Below are 22731 nucleotides of genomic sequence, written 5' to 3'. Positions count from 1 at the left end.
GCAATGCAACCCCAAACCGGCGAGTCACCTCACCATGTCCGGTACCGGCTCCGGAGCTAAACCACCGTGCAAGAAGAAGGGAGAGAGAGGTGGATCCTGCAATGCCGTGATGGATCTGTTCACGGCCTCCGGCACGCTTCAGACCTTGCAAGATGGTCGCCACACCAGCCGCGTGGCTTGCGGTCCCCTGCATCCGCGACAGAAAGTGAAGCACAGGACAGCCCTGACGAAACCTCCCAGATACTCCAGAAACTCTCGGAGGTGAGAAATTAGCTGGCAGGGGAAATTGCTCACAGATCCACGGAAGTAAAAGCGGAAATCCAAGCTTTAGGTGCACGCACCTCTGCCCTGGAACACCGCATGGAAACAGTGGGGAGAGCACAGAACACAGCAGTGACACATGCTGACTACATGGCCAGCAACTGGATAGTTTAGAGATGCAGGTGGAGGACCTCTCAAACCGTTCCAGGCGCAATAATCTGCACATAAGAGGCCTCCCAGAATCTCCCAATGAAGGGCCTTTAGCAGTAAAGCTTGAAGATTTCTTCAAACATCTACTACCCGACATACCCGAGGAGAAATGACAGATTGACCAAACCCACAGAGCTCTGCGTGCCAGAAGAATGGAAGGAGCAGCACCCTGCAATGTTATTCTACGCTTCCACTACTACTCCACTAAGGAAGCCATAGTGAGATATAGCAGAGACAACGTCATGCAGTACCAGGATGCCACGCTGACCATATATCAGGATCTGTCTCCCACTACTCAACAGCGCCGGAAGGACTGGAAACCCATCACTGAACTACTACAGAAGATTGACATACAATATACTTGGGGGCACCCTTTCAAGCTTATCACCTGGCTTCCGAGCTGGCAGAGCCTATACCCTGCAGCCAAGCAGTGACCCCGCACTATTCCTCCAGGGACTACGCATAGATGTTCTGCCCGACTTTCGAATGCCTCGGCCTGTTCGCCCTGCACTCACCTCTATCCCCAGCGAGTGGCATGAAGTTCCAGGCAGTGCTGAAAATCGCAGCTGAAGTAACCATACCAGTACTCAACACCTCAGTGACTGAACTCTCACTTCCACACTGGTCCAGCTAAGTACCGAGGGAGCTGTACTGACATGGTGCATGTCAGGCTCGAGAGGGCCTTCTCTGGCACTGTCCTTGGACGCCGAGAAGGCCTTCGACAGGGTGAAGAAGCTGTATCTTTTTGGCCTACTCCGGGCATAGGGCTTTCCGGAACCCTATGTGGTGGCGGTCCGGGCCCTATACACAAACTTCAGAGCCCAAACACTGATAAGTGGGGTACGTCGCACCCCCTTCCCCTCAGATAAAAGCACAGGGCAGGGTTGCCTCCTGTCCCCATTGCTCTTCACGCTCTCCCTGGAGCCGCTATTGCAGGCCATTCGACAGCATCCACACATATGGGGGGTGGGTGTAGCTGGACGACAGTTCAAAGCATCAGCATATGCTGATGACGTCCTACTTACACTCACAGACGCACTCAGCTCCATGGAGCACCTGACTAAACTGCTAGATCACTACGGAGACCTGTCTGGGTATAAAGTCAACCTGGCTAAATCCATGGCAATGCCCTTCCACCTTTCAGCCCTGGACATGGCACAGGTCAGAGACACATATAAGTTATGCCACGCTGACAGCACCCTCCCCTACCTAGGCATTAAACTTACAGCTGATCACACACAGTTATACAACCACAATTACCCGCCAACGCTCCGAAGCCTGATCCAGAACCTGGAGAAATGGACAGATAAGCCTATCTCGTGGTTAGGCAGACTTCACTCAGTGAAGATTAATATCCTCCCCAGGCTGTTGTTTCTCTTCCAAGCCCTACCAGTGCAGGTCACGAGAGGAGACTTGGCGGGGTTACAAAAGGCCATAGACACATTCATCTGGCAGAGGAAGCGCCCCAGAATTGCGCGTAAATTGCCATACCGACCCAAAAATAGAGGTGGGTTGGGGTTACCGAACATGTACCTCTACTACTTAGCCTGACAACTAGCCCAAATTGTGCACTGATACTCTGCCCCAGACCACAGGAGCTGGGTAGATATCGAATCACTCCTGATGGGAGCTGACCCCAGTTTTTTTTATATGGTTACCCAAGGAAAACAGGGCCTTTTTACGCACTAATTGCCCAGCGATACTGAATTCGACCAGATTATTATTTTATTATTTATATAGCGCCATCAGATTCCGTACCGCTGTGCAATGGGTGGATAATGGGACCGGGTAGCACAAAAGTACTCACTCAGTAAATTCCCATCTCCAATGACACCTGTACTCTGTAACAGGGTCTTCTCCCCGGGGATATGTGCTAGAGACTTTAGAGGGATTGAACACGCAGGACTCCTATGGTATATACATTTGTACGTCGGCGAAGCCTGAGTCACGTTCGATAGACTCAAGGAGCTCGCCCCACTATCCAACAGGGACTACTTTAAGGTACCTAGAATTACGTGACTTTGCATCGAAACCAGAGGTGCGAGCAGCAGCTGCCCGCCCACTTAAATTTTTTGAGCAAATGTGCTTTCAAGAAAAACAGCCAAAAAGCCTCATATCCCTCCTGTACAGCCACCTCAGTGTGGAGGCTAACGAATGGGGAAACCTCAGATATACCAATCTGTGGGAGGCCGACCTGGGTGAAGTACTGGAGGGCACGGATTGGAAAGACATATGGGAGGCATGCGCACAGTCCTCCATCTGCGTAACCGTCCAAGAGCAATTTTCGGTGGTACACCACCCCACTCAAACAACACCACATGAAACTTGACGCCTGTTGGCGATCCTGTGGTGAAAAAGGAACTTACATACATATGTGGTGAAAATGCCCCACAGTCAGTCTTTTCTGGAGGGAGTGGTAGAACTAGGTTTTAAAAAATTACAAAGGACACTAGATTTAGACCCATGGGCATGCATACTATCCAAGCCTATTGATGGACTCCCCCGCCATGAACAGAAACTACTCAACATGGTATACTTAGCAGCCAGATGAGCCCTGGCACAGAAGTGGTTGAACACTGAGCCCCCCTCCCTCTCATTAGTAGTGGCCAAAATAAAAGACAACTGTCTTATGGACAAGCTGACATCACAGGTTCGCAACACCACTGCCACCTTTCAGAGGGTATGGGACCTGTGGGAGCAATACACAGAGGAAATGGGATTGAAGGTCGTGAGAACAATTACACATAATGACATACAACAACACCCCCGTGCCGTTGGATTCTGAGATTCTACTAGTCTATCCCTTTCGTTAATTTCATTACCTTCCTTACCTTTTGACACTGTGCCAATGTCAGTGTCTTCTATAGGGTATGGTAAGACTGCAGTATGCACCCTGCTTCTACGCCATCTGCATGTACACCTTACAGACTGGGGAGCTCACTATACTGCTACTCTGCACCTCACTGACTCGTGGGCTTTGCCACACTACAGCCATATATGGCTATTGACATTGGCTCCAAGTGATTCCAAATGTCCCTCACCACTAAATACCTACACACAAATACAGTCAGCACTGAATTGACCGCACCACACTGCCACGTTCATCCTTGTAAGCGAAAATCTTAAATGTTTCATCAGAAAACGCTAAAAACAAACAAAAAGAAAATGCAAAGGAATAGAATCTATGGCATCGGGAGCGGTGGTACGAATGAACTACGGCTGCCACCTACATTCCCCACATAGCAAAGTGCACACACCCCTAATGGCCATACTGCTGGGACTTATCTTACCTCTTTTCCTACCTTTCTGTTAAACCTTTATTTTTCCTATACTTTAAAAAAAATACTTTGACAGTTGATCCTTGCTTTTCTCACAATGGGATACATGGTCTGGAATACTGTAACTAAGGTTATTTTACAATCTGATGCCTGTAATATCGCATTGTACGCTATATATACATGTTACCTGTGAGTACCAACCTCAGTGTATCATATCATTGAATACGGTCATCGCAAAAATAAATAATTTGAATAAAAAAAAAAAATTGAATGATATTCTCAGTTACAAGCAAGTTTTCCAAAATCCTCCCATTTCACATTAATTTCCACAAATATACACCACTACAGGAACTGTTTACCATAAAAAAGCAGTGGTTTCAGTAGACATTATAATTAATGACAACAAACTCACAACAAAGTGTCTAATAAACCTTTGTATTTTGTTTGTTGGAGCTAATTATTACTGCGAAGTAAAGTTGAATTCAAGTTACACATGCATCTACATAAATAACATTTGATTTTATTGAAACATTGTGTGAAAATTAGATTTTTATGTACATGCCATAAGGTTGAAAAAAAGTGCAAATGCTTTATGTTTGTCTAATCAGACTGCATCCAAGGAGTAATTTACTTAAATATCTGCACAGATATTCTGCCCTATATCAAGTATCTGCCCCAATTTAATTACAAAAATCTGATCCGTGTAACCAGGAAACACACAACCATTTGTTCACTATTCCCCCATTAAGGTTACAGCGAAGACTATCTAAATACAACAGTGAGATATAACTTTCACACCTGATGTGAAGTTTAACAGAATGACATCTGTAAGCTCAAGTACCGTACTTACTAAAATCCAAAGATGCATTTAAATAGAACTGTTATTTAAGTAGCTTAAAAGTTACTTAAAAAGTTAATTCATTACCCACTCTTCCCAACATGGTATTACTGTATACACTACCGAGATGATGGACTCTATTCTCATAAACACTGCATTTAACAACATGTATGGAGTACATTCCAAAATTAAATCACGTATTAGTGTCCCATAGATGCATTGCCCAAAGATACCCAGTGCTCTTATTGATTTCTTAAAAGAATTTCCAGGTAAAAGTTCTTACCAGTTTTCCAGCACTCACGTTTGAAAGTTCCATATCACTGCTCGGCTTCACTTCCCCTACTGATACGCAGTCCGATGAACGCATTATCTCCGCCTTCCGCAATTTAGACAGCGGATCGAGAAACACAACAGGGATATCCAGGCACGGCAGGGAAGGGGTTAATTGGGGTGTCTTTAGTTCTTCTAAAGCTTTGTGGACAGTAAACTGAAAAGCAATACAAACATTATTATTTGCATACATTAAGAACTTATGCTGTGCTACGTGAAATAATTCATTTTTCACCTACATTAAAGTTCTAATTAAATATCACCTTGTGCATGAGGTTAAGACCCAACAAATGCATGCAACTGTGTTATCAGATTTAATCATATTTGGAAAGTGGGGTTTGCAAAATATGGTTAAAATCCCTACTGATTGATTCACGTACAAAATTTACTTCGCCAACAGATTGCATGTCAGACCTTGAGAAAAGTGAGTCTTGGGCACAGCAATTCTGAGAATTCATGTTTCCACAATTCTCCCAGAATGCCTTGCTGAATATGCATATGAGCAGACGGGCATCATGTTTCAGACTTCACCTTACATTTCTGGATGTGCATACTGAGACACTGTGTTTTCTGCTCTTTTCAGATGAGTCATTAATGAGTAAACACATATTAAGTCATGTGTCTTTAACTGTTCCATATTTAAAGGTGCATTTTCTTTTCAATTGAACGTTTGCAATTTTTTCATGTAATTTCCTTGAAATAAATAAATGATAACTTTAACACATTTAGGTTAGAACCAGAGAAGGACACGTTGTGCTTCATATATTCAGCGAGACTTGGGTCTGATAGCCAGAGAGAGGAGGGTGCACATGGCATGTGAACCAGGGTGGCAGTCTGTCTGGCAGGGCTGTCGACCAAGGCTGTCCATATGATGAGCAGTACAGACGCCCTCATGGAAGGTCTGATTCCAAGTATACATGTAAATAATGTCCACAGGTGATTGGGCAGATAGAGGGAAAACCAAAGCATGTAACTTGACTGGTCTAAGTAGTACGCAAGTTTCCTTTATTATTTATAAAATGTTTTATCAGAAATAAAAAAAAAACACTGACATTTCTCTGAAATGCTCACAAGGTGCAGTCTTGTATACAAATAACATGCTCAGAAAACAAATAGCCAACTAGCAGTTGTTTTAAGCTTGATTTGCCTACACAGAAAAGGAGATTTCAGGTTTGTGGAAGGTTTGATGCTTGGTATGAAAAGGTCGCACCACGCACTTCTGATTTGTACTGTATGAGTATAGAAAGTTCAAATCCAGGAGGGGATCTTATTGGTGGTGAAACGGGCTGATCATGTTACTGAAGCATTTAGCATAAAGGTAGTTAATAAATAGGCAAGATATTTTAATGTTATACCTAGATATTGGGTATTTTCGTTACGGAGTTGAATATACTATGATTGATTACCCTGTCATTCCAAACAGTACCAGGACCAAACAATGAAATCTCTATACCAACTATAAGGAAAATTTGAACATATTTACATTTTTAGTAGAGCTGTACAAATTAACATTTCTTTATGGGTTAAAGCGAACAAAAAAGAAGAAAGGAAGCTTATTGCAAGCACTCAATGGTCGGGGGATAACCCTCAAGGGACTACCAAGGTAGTAAGGAACAAAACAGAAAGAAATGAGTGCCCTAAATCATTAATACATAACTTTTAATAGTATGTTAAAAGGTGGTAGGCCCACCAACGTAAATAAATACTAATCGAAACTTGTTATAGTTCTGGTAGGAGACTCTGTCCAGAATGATAGAGTGTCCTAAATGTAGTGGTCTCAACAGAAACATTTATAACAACAATTTCAGCGTGAGGGGGGGTAAAGAAACCCAGACCTGTAGACCCCCACCACGTCAGAAATACAAACTGCTTTTAAATAAGGTAAAAAGAGAGGACCTGTACCGAGATAAATAATGTCTATGGAGTATGCGGTGGTTGTACCGATAATTAGATAAGAGTGAGCTCCCCCATATCTGCAGGCATACCCATATGTAAGAAAAATCACAATGTATAGATCACAAGGACCATAGTTGGTAATGAAATGGTGCACAGAGTCAATAACCCTCAATCAATGCATAAATTCAATAACACCTGAGTCTGTACAAAAAATCGATGGAACCTAAGTCTATAGAGAGGTCCTGTTCAAAAGTTTTCAGTGTCCTCTCATAAATCGCTATGTGCAAAAAAAGCAGTGATTTTGCACGTAAAATGTGAAAACCGGACGTCTCATGAATATGAGGTGTCGGGTGTTTCACTTCACCATATAGTTAACGCCTATATAGGTAATGAGCAATCCACATACTTAATGGGTGTAAGTACATGGGCACTACCGGGGGTGGGGGATCTCATGAATAAAGATCACTAAAATACCCACAATATAATTTAGCCCTACTACGTAGTGTAACATAGATACTGATAAAGTATACATCCATATGTCTCATAGAAATCCTATATAGCCTTAAACATATATGCACAGGTACCGCAATCACATATGTACCCCAGATCCATACTGCTATAATAAGCCAGTGGAGGGCTTCATACTTAGCAGGGAGGAACACACTGAAAAATATATATAAAGATGGAAATGCGAGGCGGCCAACATATAGTTAATAAAAGAACGGTGTACACTGCTGGAACATAGCAGTGAGACAGGAGCCGCTCGTCCTGGTTCCTACTAGTGAAAGTTGAAGTCCACTCGAGATCCACTATGCTACTGATGCCATGATGGGAGAGATGTGGTAATGTAGCTGGATCAGCGAGAAACCCCTGACGCGCGCGTTTCGCCCGCAGCTCATCAGAGGGGAGCCGGTTTGCGGGAACTGAGCCGGTATTTGAAGGTAAGTGATGCCTTTTCATTGGAGGAAAGACTGGAGGCGTGTCGGCCGTAACCGGCCTATCCTCATTATGTACGGGTATGATGTCACGGCATACCGGTGTCAGGTGAGTTAACCCCTTGAGGGGTCCGAATAGAAAGCTTCAACGTGGATATAGAGCACTTCTATCCTCACATAGGGAGGATTATTATCGTGGCCGTAGAACAGTGTAACTAATGTAGCAGATATAAGCTACTGTATATGTACAAGAGAGTGAGTTAACCCCAAAAAGGAGTCCGAATGGAAAACTTCAATGTGGGTATAGATCACTTATGTCCTCATACGTGGAGGATTATAACCGTGGTCGTAGAAGAGTGTAACTAATGTAGCAGATATATGCTACTAGATATTTTACAAGTGAATAAGTTAACCCCTTGAGGGGTCGAAATGAAAAGCTTCAACGTGGATATAGAGCACTTACGTCCACTCTCAGGGAGGATTGTTGCCATGGCCGTAGAATAGTGTAACTAGTGTAGCAGATATGCAATATTGGATACGAACAAGTGAATGATAAGTTATATTTCATACAGGGCAGGCTGGTAATGATATCTAACCACCGATGGGGAAACGGCACCTTCACGTATGGGCTATAAACAAGGGGGGGACAATCACCATCATGATCCATTGGGGCACTATCCACAACTAATGATAGTGGTGCGATGGATATCACTCAGGTAAAGTGAAAAATGCCATGTTCCACCCAGGTATAGATAGTGGATACCGGGGTAGGTCACCCAAAGCTTGTTTTGGATGATACATGGAAGTCAAATAATAATAGTAATTAGTTTCTAGGGTGCCACACTCATAATTGAGAACAGATTACACTAATGGTGAGGATTGATGGAAAATATTGATGTACTTGATTCATGATACTCAAATATCAATAACAGAAGATAGCTGCTCAAAAATTAGAACGAATGATATGCTAGAGAATGATGATGATTATAAACATGGAACATACATAATAATAAGGTACCAATTATTGCATCCTCATCTATGACCAATAGAGTAGACAAGAGGGCAAAAATAATGCTCCCTGTGAAAATAAATCATACATGATACTTAGATACAAATTAATCCCTCCCTGATAGCATGCTTAGAGGAAATTGTCGTCTTAGCTAATGCTAAAGAGATCTCAGGGAATATAGGGCTCCATGGAATTAATAGATCACAGCATTAAGGATGGACAGATCCCAAATCAAAAATAGCCCGCAGGCCTATGTTTAGTGCCGAGAGATATACATTTCCAGACCAAAGGTTCGAAGTAAGGGAGACAACAGCATCCCTACCAATGGGGTGGGATGAAACATATGTCTACAGGAGGACAAGAAGATACCCATAAATAAATCAAAAGAAACCCCCTGTACACCTCTAGTGACGCCTAGTGGATATATCAGGAAAGTTGTAAGAAGTATATACAAATACAATCAATGGTAACTGGGTTCAGGAGCCCTGATGGATTAATGGATAAAGGGGGTAAAATTGAATTCTTCATTCATCCCCCCTGGGGTCAAAGTCCTAAACTCATAAATCCACTTAGACTCTTTCCGAAGAAGAGTTAAATTGAAATTGCCTTTTCTAGAATTTTGAGTTACCTTTTCCAGTGCCTGAAAGGATAGATGATTCGGATTACCGTCATGAAAATGGCGAACATGGTTCGCTACAGGGGTACTGAGATTTAGATTTTTAACGGAATTCGTATGCTGAAGAACACGTCTCCTAAACTCCTGATAGGTTTTCCCTATGTATTGGGTACCACATGAACAGGTTATTACGTAAATGACACGTGTGGTGCTACAGTTGATAAAGTGGGGCACCTTAAATTCTTTAGCAGTTTGACTACATCTCACCGTCTTTGAGGTTTTGATGTATTGGCATGCCTTGCAGTGGCCGCATTTATGGGTTCCTATAGGAGCCAACAGCCAGTTTTTAATAGATGTTTTTCTTTCTAGGTGGCTATGAACCAGAAGATCTCTAAGATTTTTTGATCTGCGTGCAGTGATGTTCGGATAAGGTATCAAACTCGTGTCGAGATCTTTATCGTAGTATTAAAAGTTATGTATTAATGATTTAGGGCACTCATTTCTTTCTGTTTTGTTTCTTTATGGGTTATTTAAATAATTTATGGTTGACATTTAAAACTCAATCTAGTTTCTTTCCATCCAACACATAAACATGCCTATTAACTTTATATCTTATAACTTTAAGCTTTTCTGTATGCCGAGAATGTATTAAGATTAAAATATGTTCCTTAATAAACATGTTGGAACTCTAACCGTATGTATATTTTGTATACATGCACGGCTCTAGTCTAAATCATATATATCTGACATTACTCAATCACAAACAAAACATATTAGCAAACAACAATGATCAGGTAAGACCAGCTAATGACAGTTAAGGGAGCGGTTCTTCAGCACAGAGTTTGGCGTCTATTTATCAAAGGGTCTTAATTATCTCAAGTGAGATAAGTACGATATTCTGCTAAGTTATTGTATGGGGCTTATTTTAAGTCACTGTTTGATAAGTAAGCCCCAAAGCAAAGCTCGGGAGATGACTCATCTCATATGGGATGAATGGGAAACGGATTCATTTACATTGTTAGCATAATGCTTTTGGTATAAAAGCAGAATTAGTTCTATGGACAATAAATCTTAAAAAAGCTTTAAAATACTCTCAAAGTCATGAAGCGCCTTTCAGAATTTAGAAAGAGGAAAACAAGAATAAAAAAGTGCTGTCCAAATGGCGGGCTGCATGCATCTCACCAAGTGCCTATCTGACACCAGTATTTTGTGTTATAATCTATGCAGATATTTTTAGTGATGTCATTATGCAACTTGTGGGCGGCACCGAAACACTAGGGGGAGCTGCAGAAATCACACAATTCATTGCAATTGTTTGCAGTGATAGGCCAACCCTTCTTTCTCCTGCCTTTTTACTGCTCTTTCTTGCAACACTCATATAATATGAAATCTACACACATCCCCCCTACCCCATAGTAATTCTCATTCAATGGCATGTGTAGGAAGGAAAAGCAGTGATAAGAAGGCCAACCTACAATGCATGTGATTACCACCAGGCAGAATAATGGTAGGACGAGGGGATATGACAAGGAGGAACCGGAGTGAACATGGGTAGGGTAAGGTATTTTTATTTATTAGCAGAGGGAACGGATTGGTAAGGAGACATACAAGTTGGACAGAAGTTAACATGCATCATTGCATGACCCGTGTAGGGTGAAACATCGCATTTATTTTTTTGTAACTATCGAGCACCTAACCTACACTGTGAAGCCCGTGGTTTGTATTTTGATTCTACTGTAGAGGACCACAGATACCTCTTACACGGTGCTCCCAGGCTGCTGGTGATCCGGGACCAGTCATTACCTAGACTGCCACACCACCCTATCTAATGCGACACATGAACGACATTGTTCCTACTAATTTGAGAAATATATATCTTCTTAACATCCTAACGAATAATGATCTTGAAAAATAAAGATTTGCTTTCTAAAGAGTTGCCTCAACAGAATAGCTCACATATAATATTTAGAGGACAAAAAGTATACTATTATAAGCTTTGCCTACGTTATAAAATAGTACTTTAAAGCTACTGCATTTGTACACTGAATTAGAGGGACACAATGGTCACCAGAAAAACTACAGCTTATTGTATTTGTTCTGGTGAGTAGAATCATTCTCTTCACGTTGTAGTACACCAACACGCAGATTTTAGTAAAGCAAGGGACAAGACTAGGAAATAACGTATTACCGGGTCTTAGAATGGACGGACTAAACGTTAGACAGAGAAAAGGCGTAATCAGAGATGAGCAGAGGTCAAGGTACACAGTAATCAGTCAGACGGGCAAACAAGACAGGAAAGAGTAAAAGATAAATACAGAGTCAGATACAAAGCCATGGTCAATATAGGCAGGTTAGATACCTCTGGAATGGGAGGTACAGGTTGAGATGGTACGGATATCGGTGTCTCAGGAACCAAATAAGCAGTTCTGGACAAAAGCGCCTGAGCCATCTGGTCCGTACGGGGATCCTGCTCTTCAAACCTTGCCTCATAGGTGGCCATTTGCTGTCCTAAACCTGTAGGGTCCATGGCCCTATAGTAATGTCATGGTGTCATACCCCAACACGCTGAATTTTGGATAGCAAGGGACAAGACTAGGAAATAACGTATTACCGGGCCTTAGAATGGCTGGAATAAACATTAGAAAGAGAAAAGGCGTAATCAGAGACGAGCCAAGGTCAAGGTAACGAAGAGACAGCAAAAACAAGAACTAGCCAGAGTCAGGTACACAGTAATCAGTCAGACGGGCAAACAAGACAGGAAAGGGTAAAAGATAAATACAGAGTCAGATACAAAGCCAAGGTCAATATCAGAATAAGCAATAAATTAAAAGAACGCAAAAAAGGGGACTGAAACAGAAACCACGATAGAGCAAAGTGGATAGGGTTAGGAAAGTTTAAATATCCTTAACTAACATTTGATTGGCCCACATCATGCCCACCCCCCCAAAATGTGCGTGTGTGGGGGCGTCGGAATGACGTAGGCCAATGGGAGCCTAAATCTACTTTTGGCTCCCACTGCCCCTTTTAAGAGCGCGCTCAAAAAGGGAAGATTGAGTGCCTTGTATGGAAGCAGGACTGCTCGAGCCGGCTGAGGACCCAGGCTGCTCCCAGATGAGGTAAGTACACTTTCCTCATAGAGATGCATTGATTCAATTCATCTCTGAGGAGTTGCTGATTGTCCAGGGCTGTGTTTGACTTGTGATGTTTCTGCCCCTGATCTACCTCCTTGACAGTCTCAGCCAATCCTATGGGGAAGCATGATGATTGGCTCAGACCACCACTTCTGTTGATATCAGCAGACATGGGCAGGTTAGAGGCAGACATTGGCAGAGCCAGCAGCTACAGACTTGAATCCAAGTAAGATTTTACTATATTTAGGGATGCAAGAGGGGACCTGGGGGGTTAGATGGTGGTTTTAACACTATAGGGTCAGGAATACGGTTGTGTTCCTGATCTTATAGTCTTCCTTTAAATATTACAATGACTCTGCAGTTTATTGTAAAAATTGTCTAAAGAAAAACCCAAATAACTAAACTTGCTTAGGACATTATATCGTTTGTTGAGCATTACTGGCACTTTTCACCTTCCAGCCATTTCAAAGACAAATGAAACTATTTGTTGCACAGAGTGAAAGATGTTTATTGAATTACTGCAATCCTGCCGTGTAAAGTTTTTTTGGCCAGTCATATATGCAGTGAACCTAATGATGTGTAAAATTCAGGGTTCAAAATTTCCAATAACACACTGACCACTGGGGAGAGAAATTCACCACACCCGATTGTGCCATGGACCCTCCAGGCTTGCAGTGGTGAGTACATTTTAGGCCCTAATGTATATTATTAACGGAGTTACCTCAAATATTAAGCCCAGATGGATATCTCTGTTCACTCAACCTGCCCTGAGATACTGCACGTTGCGCCCCACTGATTCTTACATAGACTGTTCATATGATCAACTGTAGATGCAATTTCTAGCAAGTACGTGCAAGCCCAGTAGCTCAAGACTACCAAAGACATTAAGAACATAAAAGTGAAGAAAAAAATGACGAGGTTGGAGAATAACCATTTTCAGAAGATCACTATACATTCAAAACGTATAGAGACTTTGGTTAGGTAAATATAGTGTCAACCAGGCAATAGAGACATGTTAGGGGAAAAAAAAGAAATAGAATTCTGTTGACAGCATTTATTGAGTCCAATATTTTGTGGTGTGAGGTCCACCTTAAGAAGATGTGCAGCAATTAATCTCCACCTATACTCTCATTTCCCAAGTATAATATAACATCATCATGAGTGACTGGCATGAAGATTCACGTTTTTTTTTTTTTTTTGGTTTTGTCACTCAGCATTGTCCAGGCTCCCCTCCCCCTCCCAGCACATGCCAATTTTTCCCTTTTATATGTGGAGTATTAAATAAGAAAACCGCAAAGATTTTGGATTTCCTTTTTCTTTACTTCTGCAAACAATGAACAGTGAAGAGAGCTCCTTTAGAACACAACCCTGATGCCAAGACATATTTCTACAGTCACAGATTAACCTGCTTACAGCAAATATCTTCAGTGGTTTGGGTAGTTTTCCAGAGTAAAGCTTGGAATGACATGAAGGTTTCTCAATCCTATTACTCATTGAGACACTGCCGAATATTGTGCCCTGTAATCCCTAGGATGATCTCGGCTTCTGTTCCTCTGCTGGCGATCATTTCTTTGAAAAACATGTTCCATACAGTGATATAACTGAATAGAATTATTTTATTTACTGTCACTGTGGGTGAAAATGCTTGCCAGAAAAGTCTCCTGCAAACTCAATAGTCAGTGACCACTAATTGATCTAAAAATATATATTTATGTAGCTACACTCTAAATGTGCTTGGAAATTAAAGGAACACAATAGTGTTAGGAATACAAAACTGTATTCCTAACAGGATAGCATCACTCTGCCTCTGCAAGCTGTTTTGATATACCTCCAATGAAAAAAAAAAAAAAAAAAACATAATTAAATGCATGCATGTTTTCAATTAAGATCTATGTACTAAACAGTTTTTTTTTTTTTTTCCGGCAGTGGAGTGTCCTTTCAATTGACATTTAACGGATACTCTAATAATACCTAGGGTACGCATATCAAACTCTCTGTCCTATTTTGTTCAAGCTTCTCATTACAGCTCAACTTACATGAGTCCAACAGCTACCCCCACTGTATATATTACAGCCTGCGAGGGTACTTTCTTAGTTTTCTATGAGAGAGCCTGTAGAGCAGCTGTGAGCATGTATGGCTATAAGCGCTCTGCCTGAGGATTTGATCAGTTATGTCATTTCATTTTGAGATTTGCATCAATGGAACTACTTACAATTACCTAATAACATATCCAGTAATAAGAAGATGTTTTGGGGATATGTATAGGACTGGAATTAAAGGAGTACCAGGATTTACTGAGAAAGTGTCTTTATTACTTGAACTCTGCAGATTTGCAGCAAAGAGAACATTTCAGATAAACCAAATATTCTAGTAAAAACATTATGCCACCTAAATGTGTGGCTACTTAAAGGGATACTGCCCAAATACAAAATAAATAACAATCACTGTTTAGTAGATGTACCCAAAATGAAAACGTGCATGCATTTAATTATATATTTTTTTCATTGGGGATATATAAAAAAAATCAGCTTGGAAAACCTGCAGATCTCTTGCCTGCTGCCTTTGCAAGCCCTCCCCTTCTAACCCCGCCCAGACTTTCTGTGGCTGTCCAATCACAGACTTCCCAATGCAGCTCAATGAAAAGCCTTTGAAAGTCAGGTGCTCTGGGCAATTGCTGCATCTTGAGGTCAGCTGCATTGAGCTAAGGAAACCAGCAAAACACAGGACCTGTTGTCTGCTCGAAAGCCAAGGGGGTGTAACCATGTTAATTTATAAACGTGTCGATTTCTAGTGAAAGCTGCACTTTTTGCAAAATGAAAAAAAAAGAGGACACACTCCTCACATAAAGCTTTTCAGCAAGCTAAAGTTGTTTAGGGATCAGGAGTGTCCCTTTAACCCTCTGACCGGTTATCTTGCATTTTTGCATGCAGCACCTACTGGTATAACTTTATGCCTATCGCGATTTCCACAGACTATGACTTATTTATGTTTCTGTGCAATGCTATCCTGCGATTTTCCCGTTCACGCTAGCCCTGCTGGCAAAGAAAAAGAAAAATGTTTCCAAAAATTTTGAGACAATAAAATTAAGCGGTTAGAGGGTTAATAAACAAATTATTCTGTGGACATTTTAAATTATATCAATTAATCATTTCGTTATATTTTATGTAGATATCAGAATTACCCATTAAAACTATAATTTATACTAAAAGTCTCTTTTTGGAATAAACTATAGTTTGCCATGAAAAAAAAAGGAAAATGAGAATATAACCTGGCTGTCAAATGTGTCATTTTGTACTCATCCACCATAATTTTTTTATTTATTTATTTATAAGATATTTTACCAGGAAAGATACTTTGAGATTTCTCTAGTTTTCAAGTATGTCCTGGGTCCACAAAACATTGCATTGTTACAATAGGGTACAATATTACAAAAACACAATATACAAACTATTTATAATTTTAATAAATAACAGGTAATAAATATATTCAACCATGACAGGTGCATTCTGTGCTGACGTATATGGCCATAGATCTCTTAAAGGATGTTAGGTAGAATGAAGATTTGACTGTGTCCCTGAGGTTATTCCATAATTGCAGTGCACTGTAGGAGAATGAGGATCGAGCCACTTTATTTTTGTATTGCGGTATGCTGAATATCGTGCTAGTACTGGATCGGAGTTTATAGGAGGTGGGAACAGCTGGGGAGAGCATTCTACTCAGGTAGGGTGGGAGCTTCCCAGAGAAGCTCTTATGCCCAAGGCTGGAAAGATGAAGAGTGCGTCGGGATTCCAGCAACAGCCAGTTTAGCTCTTTTAACATGTCACAGTGGTGGGTAAAGTAATTACATGCTATTACCAAGTGGCAGAACAAATTATATAATGTATTCAGTTTATTAAGGTGGGTTTGCGGTGCAGGTGCATACACTACAACCCCATAATCAATGACCGCCATTAGCATGTGTCTGTTTCCTTACTGCAGGGCTTAGGCAGGATTCGATTCTGTACAGGGCACCTAGTTTGAAGTAAAGTTTTGAAGAGATTTTTTTCAATGTGAAGGTCAAAAGATAGACTGGGGTCTAGCAACATACCTAGATATTCAAAAGTGCTGTTACTTTGTCTATGCCATAGAACTATATATAGGACACTATATATTCTACCATGAATGTTGTTAATTTGACAGCCCTAGCCTATCTTATCCTTGCTGTCTGAAAGCTGTCATAATAAGGAGGGCAGTTGAACAAAAATTGTAGTACAGGTACTCAAGGATCAATTCAGCAGGTTTATTGGAACAAAGTGCAAGTTTCGATGCCACAAGGGATCTTTTGGAGAAACATTGCACTCTGTTCCAACAAACCTGCTCAATTGATCCTTGAGTGCCTGGACTACAGTTTTTGTTCAACTGTCACAGGAGGGATAGCACCAGGATTGTAATTAGTGTGCGCTATTCCTTTCTTCTTTTTGTTTACCTAATAAGGAGGGCAAACGGAGAGTCCTTCACGTGTAACATTTAGGGTTAGCATTGCCAGTAATTAATTGGCAGTTGTTGTTTGACACAAATTGTAAACTAGGGTTGTTAGATTTCCTGTTTGGGTTGGGGGGGTTATAAAAGTATGCACCCAGCATAATTCATGGGATAATCTTGGTACAGCAATTTGTTTGTGAATTTCTCATGCCCATTTAGCTTCATGACAACCAGTAGGGTATAACTCTGATTTTAATGCAATCCTTCAGAATCCTTCAAAAAGAAGAAGAAAGTCACCCTTAAAAATAGAGGACCACACCGGGTGCAGCACCCCCTATTAGAGAGTGCAAAGTTGACTCGTCACGGTGTCCCATATACAGGCATAGATTGCCCTGGTGTTAGTTCTCTACTTATGTTTCTGTGTTAAAGGTTAAAATATATTGGTGGAGAACCACAGGTGATGAATGGGTTATGCTACTCAGTTATACAAGATACACAAAGTGAACGTCTGTTAACAACAAAATGTATACAATTGCATTATATGCTGCACGTTGTGCGGGTGCTGCGACACCTGATGACGCTTATGTAATTCTTATTCTTCTTGCGAGCACCATAGTGCAATAGCCCAGTGTATTACTATTGCATATTGTTTTACCAATATGAAAATAAAGAATATATATAAAAAAAATTCAAAATATAATAGAGGACCAAACACACAATCTTAACCCCTTATGGGGATGTATCAGGTCTGCCACAACAAGGAGTTTGCCTAAACCTGGTTTAGAATGGGTTATACACCGAAAGACAAAAGAAATCGCAGTGTAAAATAACCCAATTTGCTACTTGAAAAAGTCTTATTGGTTCAAAAGGGGAGGGGGGCTGTATGAAGCATTAATATTTATTTAAACCAATTTAGTTCAATTTTCCTCTATTTGGCAAGTACTCTTATCAGGAATATACAAAGCATATAAACATGCAAACAGAAAACACAGATAAGACCGATCTCTCTAAAGAGTGATGGAAAGCAGATCAGTGTGCACTGCGACTGTTTAGTCTCCAATATTATAAATGATCTGCAAGTCTGTACGTAAGGAAACCTACCATTTGTAACTCTCCTTTCTTTCAAACTCAAGAGCTCGCTCCACTAACACAACGAACGGATGACTGTACCTTATTCATTAATTATGGTGTGTATGTGGACGACATTACCAAAACACACAATATTTGTACATATACAATGAAAAAAAAACTTCAAAGCACTCAATTTCCGAGGAGATATAAGCTTATTCTGTTATGACATGGTTTACAAAAGTCTTTATACATGAGGTAATCCAAGCTATTTTTATTCATTTGTACAAAACCAACAACGCTGTCATTAGGAAGCTTGAAATGTGGGTTATCTGGATTATAAAAAGCAAAGGAAATTATTGCACACGGAAAAGTATAAATAAAATAAAAAAGGTTTTCACTCTCTAACAAATTTTATGCAGTGAATGGTTTATTTTATTAAAAGGACACTATAGTCACAAAACAACTTTAGCTTAATGAAGCCGTTTCTGTGTATAGATCATGCCTCTGAAGTCTTCCTGCTCAATTCTCCTCAATTTAGGAGTTAAATCACTTTGTTTCTGTTCATGCAGTCCTAGCCACACCTCCCCTGGCTGTGACTGATACAACCTGCATTAAAAAAAGCTTTACTTTTTAATCAGATGTTAACTTGCTTTAGAAGTATTTATCTCTTGCTCTGTAAATTGATCTTTTGTCACCCACAGGAGGCTCCTGCATGGTCTAGAGGGCTAGTAACAGAGCAGGAGATAAGAAATTCTAAATTAAATAGGAAGTGCAAGAAAGGAAGCTTAAACATTAGATCTCTCTTTACAGGAAATGGTTAGCAATGTTGTTCACGTCACATTCAAGGAGGTGTGCCTTGGGCTGCATAAACAAGGTGATTTAACACCTAAATTGCAGAGAATTGAGCAGTGAGACTACAGGAGCATGATATACATACACAAAAAAACTGCTTAATTAACCCTACATTGTATAACATTATATACTGGCTAACTGTGTGGGTACTAGAGTTTTATGAAAAAACTATTTCCTATCCACTTCTCCACATAATATGCAGCCCAGTCATCTCTCATTACTATACACAGTACAAAAGCTATCACCTGCTATCCTGCACCACAAACTATATGGTAAGCTCACGTGAGCAGGGATTTCTTATTTTGTATGTTTATACTTGTTGTCAGGAATTTGCCACTGAGGATTGTTTTACTCATCAAAATATACTCTGCGAACAATCAACAAACCGCTCTGACACAAAAAATGTCATAATTAGGTTCTGGCTGTGAGTAGACCAAATTGGATTTTGGATAGTCCACAGAAGAGGCATTAAATATTCTACCACTGTGTAAATGGGTAGTGAACTAGATCAGAGTATGTCCAGTTACAATAGAAGGAAATCTGTAAGTGTTCAGTATAAGGAGAAACTGCAGTTAACACATGATCCACCTCTAGTAACCAACAAGTGGTTGTAAAGATAACTTTAAATTTGCCAGCACGGGAGAATGTTTGTATTCGTAAAAGGGATTATGTAGCACCAACAGGTTCTTATAGAGCCCCAAATAGCCAATTCCAAAACAGAGGAGGGAGAAGTGTATGGTAATTTCCAGTAAAGTTAATGAAACAAAATTGTGAAGAATGTATCCCTATCATGGCTCACTACGGCAAAATGAAATAACATGAGGACTGGATTTAAAAAAAAAAGACAACAATCTTGAAAAGTTTTTTAACAAAATAAAATGCCGAAGGATAAACACAGAAAGTGCCCAAAGAAGCAAAATGTATTTCAAGATATTTAAAAATAAAAAGGTTGACTCCTGGACTGTCGAAGTACGCCACTGGTTTGCCTCACACGGTCTGTGTGCTCACTGATGGGAGAGAAAGAGACAGCAGGAATCCTTGCAAAGATGCAGTAGACAGACAGACATCAGATCAGATAGGTAGATAGATTACACAATGTGGTCATCAATGGCTTAACATTTACATATAATTGTTCCACAAGTGACGTGAGTGCGTATCTGTTTGCCTCAGTACAGGTACATTTCAGAATCCTATATATATATATATTTTTTTGGGGGGGGGGGAATGGGGGTAATCTTACTTCAACCCTGTTATTGTCCTGCCTTGTGATCAGGGGTCAAGTCAAATGAGCTCTTCCCTGTCTCCAAACACTGTATAACATTGAGTCAACAGAGATTCTATTCTTCACTAGATTTAACACACTGCTTACTACATGACTAAACTTCCAGTCAGTACCACACACTGCCTACTGTAAGGCCATAATCCTCCTTCTACAGCCAACTTCAGGATAATTGATTGCTTGTTCCCTATCAGTTTATTCTTTTGCAATCTACTGCCAAATTAAAACCTAACAAATTTTTGGCTGTGCACCGTTTGTCCATCATTCATACAAGAAATTTCCATTGCTGTTGTTATCCAGCTGGGAGCTCTTCTGCAAAAATAGCTTGTGGTTGCCAACCCACGAAATTCCATCCTCTAACTTATTCGCTCAGTAAAATCATCCCAAGCATTAAACGGTCAGTTTCACGTCGGACAAGAATGACCCTATGTGACAATGGCTTAAACTTCAGAATGTTGTCTACGATCAAAGTGATTTATAGGCAGTGACAACATGCAGTCTTCTTACTTCCTACAAATTTGTACTGAATGCTCTACTGTTGAAAATTATTTCTTGTTTACGTATGTGTAAAAGAAAAATGGAAAAAAAAAATAATCATAAAGGAAAGTATGTAGTCACGGAGGAATAATAAATAAAAATAATGGAATTAACCTCAAAGAGGTGGATTTCTCTACCAAACTTTTAAACTGCACCACCCAGTGCTGGTGTCATCTGAGGTGAGGACTCCTGTGTTCTTAATTAATGACATGGTTAAAATAGTAAAAAAAAAAATGCTTTGTGGTAAAGATTTACACAAACTGCATTCTCAGTTGGTTCTCTACGGGAGAAGCTGCAGGTCCCTCAAGGATTGAAAGGCTATGGAGCCAAGAATGACGGAGGCATATACCTTCTGTACCTCAATGAAGGGTTGAATTAATAAGGAAGAAAGACCCGAGTTTCCTCTGTAATGTCGCTACACTTTCTGAAACAAGACAGCAAGGCATAGTTCTTTATAACGACAAAAATCTTGGATGCTCCCAAAGGAACAATATAGAGCATTTTGCCTGCCTGGAAGAACTATTAACATAAATTAGTGGACAATATAAAACTTTAAAAGACATATTACGCAACGGTGCAATGCTTGTAATTTATGGTAACAAAATACCACTAACATAATTAAGTGAAACAAGCAATGATGATAAAAATTTTTTTTTTTTAAAAATATACTTTGGACTGGTGTGCATAAACTGTCTAATTTCATCAGAACAATTGATACATCTACCGAAGGGGAAAGAGCACAGTATTGAAAGAAATAAGTCATTGGTAACCATATCTCCTTACAAATAAGTTATTCATATCCCAGTGTCAGAACTGAGAAACCGGGGTATGAAAACAGGACTCAAGTACATACACGGTCCGCAGCACATCAAACATTATGCAGTGAAATAATCGCTGTGAATGAACAATACATTGAAAATCTATACTGGTAAAAAAAAAAATCATATAACACACTAGCATGAAAGCTGAAGAAAGCCTTTGTATAAGGCATATGGATTGTTTGCATAGAAGTACTCTTATTGCAATTTCAACTGGCACAGAAAGTTAGACGTAACTACACATTCCAGTTGCACGGACATGTAGGAAACCATTCAGGATAATAAAAGTTGAATAAGGTAAATGGAGCAAAATGAGTCTTGTTATATTAACAGCAATAAACATGATCTCTGCGTATTAAAGGGAAACTATAGTGCCAGCCAGGGAGGGGGACCTAATGCGCATGCCCGGCGAACGGCACGCTCCCATTAGGACTTCCCCCATAGGAAAGCATTGCATAACACTTTCCTATGGGGTTTTGGGTGATGCTGGATGTCGTCATGTAGAGCGTGAGGACGTCCAGCATCAGTTAGGCAACCGAATGTCGCCTAACCACCTGGAAATCCCTCTAGTGTCTGTCTGGTTAGCTGAAGTGGTCTGGATGCCTATAGTGTCCGTTTAACAAATCGAGATGAAGACAGAAACATGAAAGTGATTATATATATATATATATATATATATATATATATATATATATATATATATATTATGTACGATACAGACAGAGCAATTTTAAGAGAATAGGAGAACCACATAATGTTAACAAACATTAAGCCTTTACTAAAATGTTAGAAAAAGTACTATCAAGGAGGCAATTCCTCTTTCGTAGTGCTGTTTCTAACATATTGTGTGTAAGTTATAAATAATACCATCTGGGATAGAAATGTAGGAGACTTCTTAAAGTGCAGTAATATTTAGCTCATCTTGTGCCATTATAAAAAGAACCAGGGCCATTTGCATATCAGACCGATTCCACCCAAAAGAGCAGAACAGATCCAAAGCCCGACTCTCTGCATGAGAGGTACAGCAACCCCAGACGATCATTTTAACCTTGTTAGGCACCCAAAGAAGGCCGAAATGATCGTCTGGGGTTGCTCTCCCGTGCAAGGAGAACTTACTGGCATTTTGGTTCAGGACTGTCCTTACGGGTGGGATTAGTCAGATGTGCTTCAGATATGTTCTCTCTGTAATGACACAAGTGAGCAAAAACT

General features: G+C 40.3%; 1 protein-coding gene across 3 annotated transcripts in view; it reads right to left on the bottom strand.

Moving 5' to 3' along the window:
- Window positions 1-22731, bottom strand: part of SCAPER (S-phase cyclin A associated protein in the ER) — a 292144-nt gene that overhangs the window by 159920 nt on the left and 109493 nt on the right. For 2 of the 3 annotated variants that reach the window (XM_063449439.1, XM_063449440.1), the window contains exon 9: window positions 4871-5074. In XM_063449439.1, coding sequence (XP_063305509.1) covers window positions 4871-5074 — 204 coding nt within the window. The remainder of the gene's footprint in view (window positions 1-4870; window positions 5075-22731) is intronic. The other variant, XM_063449441.1, reaches the window with a different exon arrangement.

Source organism: Pelobates fuscus, chromosome 3 (assembly GCF_036172605.1).
Source record: "Pelobates fuscus isolate aPelFus1 chromosome 3, aPelFus1.pri, whole genome shotgun sequence".
In the NCBI taxonomy this organism is placed as follows: domain Eukaryota; kingdom Metazoa; phylum Chordata; class Amphibia; order Anura; family Pelobatidae; genus Pelobates; species Pelobates fuscus.
The sequence above is the reverse complement of the archived record's forward strand: the minus strand, read 5'-3'. Positions and strand labels throughout refer to the sequence as shown.